Here is a 2,867-nt window from a genome sequence, read left to right on the forward strand (position 1 = left end):
CTTTTTTATGTGCAGGGAAGCCAATGCGGGAACCAGTGAGCACAATGATCTGGCAAGCCAGGCAATTCCTTTTCCTTTCTGCACTAGTACTGGACAAATCCGGACAGCTCCCCCTAGTGATACGACAAGCAATAGCACGTGTAATTACTACAGTCCAACAGGATACAAAACTGGGATACAACAGGATACAAAAACAGTGCAACACTTAAGAAATATGAAACATTTTGTATATATGAATGCAGGGTGTGTTTTTGTTGCTAATATAACTCACATACCTTATAACACAAAGCTAAATGATTTCACCTCCCCCCCCACCTGTCAGGTATGGTGCAGTCCTATGCAATATTAACTGTGGCAGGGAGGATGGGGCAGTTGCGTCACTGTGATCGGAAGGGATGGCGGGGAATGTTCGTACACTACGGTATGGAATGCCATTCGCACACTTTTTGGCTCCGCGGCCTAGTCACACCTGGGAACCGCCCCAGCAGGCGCCGCAGGTGAACAGAGAGCGCGCCACCTGCCGGGGGTTAGTGGATATGAGCGATGAGCTCCTGCTGCACATTCTCAACTTCCTGGATGCCTTCACCTTGTTGCGTGCTGGGGTGGTGTGCCGCACTCTGTACAGGATCAGCAGCACCGACAGTTTGTGGGCAAAGCACTGCCAGGTAGGTGATTGTGCTGGACACTTTCATTTCCCTATATCAGTGCTGTTTGGTAGTGATCAGGGACAGCTAGAGATCATATAAGACCAATCAATGATCACTGACCCTTACCTGGATGATGGAGGGTCACCTGGATATTACCCCCACCCCCCTCTATAGTATAGAGCAATGCTGAATCTATTACTCCCCATCCTATATTCCCAACCATACACAGGTACAGCACCCAAATCTTAGCCCTGATCAGATCTGCTGTCCTTTTTTTTTTATGGTTGTATGTTGGTAAATATAATAGATGAGCTGGAAGCAGGGCTGAACACTATCCTTGCCATATGTCTATCTGATTATTCAATTGATTGCCTCTTGGTTGCAATCCAAGAATCCAATCAATCCCCCAACCTGTTTGATGGGGTTCTCTTTGTATATTTGTCAAAGTTTGTGAGCAGCCAAGCATTTGTCTTTTTAAAAAGTCTCTACCAAAAGCATGGCATGTGTTTACAGTGGCATACATAGCTCCAGGGCCTGTTGGCTTGCAAGGGGGAATGGGAAAAGTTTCAGGCCCATTGAGCTCTGTTAAAAAATGAATGAGCTGAATGTAAGGATAAGAAAATATAAAGCCTTGTTTAGTATGTAATTCCCCTAATCTGTCTTCAATAGCTACTGTGCATGTACTGGGAGCATAACAAGATATCAGTCACCTTCCACTACTAGCTCCCTTGTACCTTGACTCTTCCTGTGCTGTAATGTTAGTGTATTTATTTATTTTGTATTTAATAAACAGCACTGTGTATTATGTTAGCACTATTTTAATAATAGTGTTTAATACAATGAGTGATCATCCTTGGAAGGCCACATGTAAGCAGTTTTTTAGAGTTGTGGTGATGCTGAAACCTGGAATGGTAGCAGGAGAATGTGAGATTAGTGTGGCCATGTAATATGATGATTCCCTAGCTGGCATAGCGATCATTCGTGTAACCCTCACCCCCTTAAAACTGCCAATACATATTCACTCTCCTTCTTATACTTTCAAATATGGGGTTGGAGCAGCTGTCTCATCTCTAAGATCTGTGTCTTCCGAGCAGATGCCTATTCTGTTGGCCAACATGAATCTTGGGTGTTTGGGTCGCTGCCTATGGGAAAAAAGTGTCCATTGTTCTGGAGGGCCCCCTAACCTCTCCTTTGCACCCACACAGGGGTTACTGTTGCATGTCTGCTGGCTATAATATGGAATTGCTGCAATGAAGGGTTTTTGGGACAGTTTTTTCCATTTGGCTAATATAGTTCCAGTTCATTCATTAAAAGCCCCTGATGAAGGAAATGTGGCAGGGCTCCTAAAATGCATTGGCAGAAACAGATTTTCTTATTTTATGACAAAGCGTCTTTAAAAGATAACTTGATAAGGCCAATATGAGGCACCTTGTAATAAATGTTTAGGGTTTTTATTCTTTTTCAGGCTACCTTTGGCTGTGGTTTTAGGACTGGCTGTGGTGACTGTACCCCCAAAGAAGCCTTTAAACTTCTTTACATTTGGAGGACGTTGTACGGCACATTACCATACAACAGGCCATTGCAAGACATCTTTTTTTCAGGGTTTCCTCTAAAAAGGTATTGGGCACAGCTGCTAACACTAGAAGAAATGATACCACTCCCCCCTATCGAGCTTCCCGATCACGAAATTGTAGATATTTGGGGTATACCGCAAGATCTCCTTGACGAAAAGCACAAAGGTTGGTACCATTGCTGATAAACTGTATTACTAATGGATGGTTTGGAGGAACTTTAGTGGTCTTTCATGTCTTTGTCTATGGCCACTTTCCCAACACACTGACAAAATATCAACATGGGCACTCTTCTTGATAAATGTTTTATTGGGGCAGATCTTGTATTAAAGTCGCTTTGTTGATGGCCCACTTCTGATTTGACAAAGTGACTTTACTTGGCCTCGCCGCTGCTTCCTGGGTGATTTGGGTTCTTATTTCTTTCCAAGTTAAAGGCTCCACCATAGTTCTTCCATGGCTATTCATCCTGATGGTATTTTGCCCATATGCTAGGTCATAAATATCAATAAAAATGAACATTTTAGGTTTATTTCTTTAAAAAAGGAAGTTATGGAAAGTGTGGAAACTTATGCCAATTGTGCCACTTTGTAATGTAATTATTCCTTGTAGATGGGGATCATTCACTTGTGAACATCTTACTACTGTAGTT

At 42.8% G+C, this 2,867-nt stretch overlaps 1 protein-coding gene across 1 annotated transcript in view; it reads left to right on the plus strand.

The window, feature by feature from the left end:
• Positions 1-395: 395 nt before the first annotated feature.
• The window catches only part of LOC140329814 (uncharacterized), a 10,879-nt gene continuing 8,407 nt past the window's right edge, over positions 396-2,867 (plus strand). Inside the window, exons 1-2 of the mRNA XM_072410208.1 lie at positions 396-665; positions 2,113-2,386. Coding sequence (XP_072266309.1) covers positions 396-665; positions 2,113-2,386 — 544 coding nt within the window. The remainder of the gene's footprint in view (positions 666-2,112; positions 2,387-2,867) is intronic.

Source organism: Pyxicephalus adspersus, chromosome 4 (genome assembly GCF_032062135.1).
Source record: "Pyxicephalus adspersus chromosome 4, UCB_Pads_2.0, whole genome shotgun sequence".
Classification (NCBI taxonomy): domain Eukaryota; kingdom Metazoa; phylum Chordata; class Amphibia; order Anura; family Pyxicephalidae; genus Pyxicephalus; species Pyxicephalus adspersus.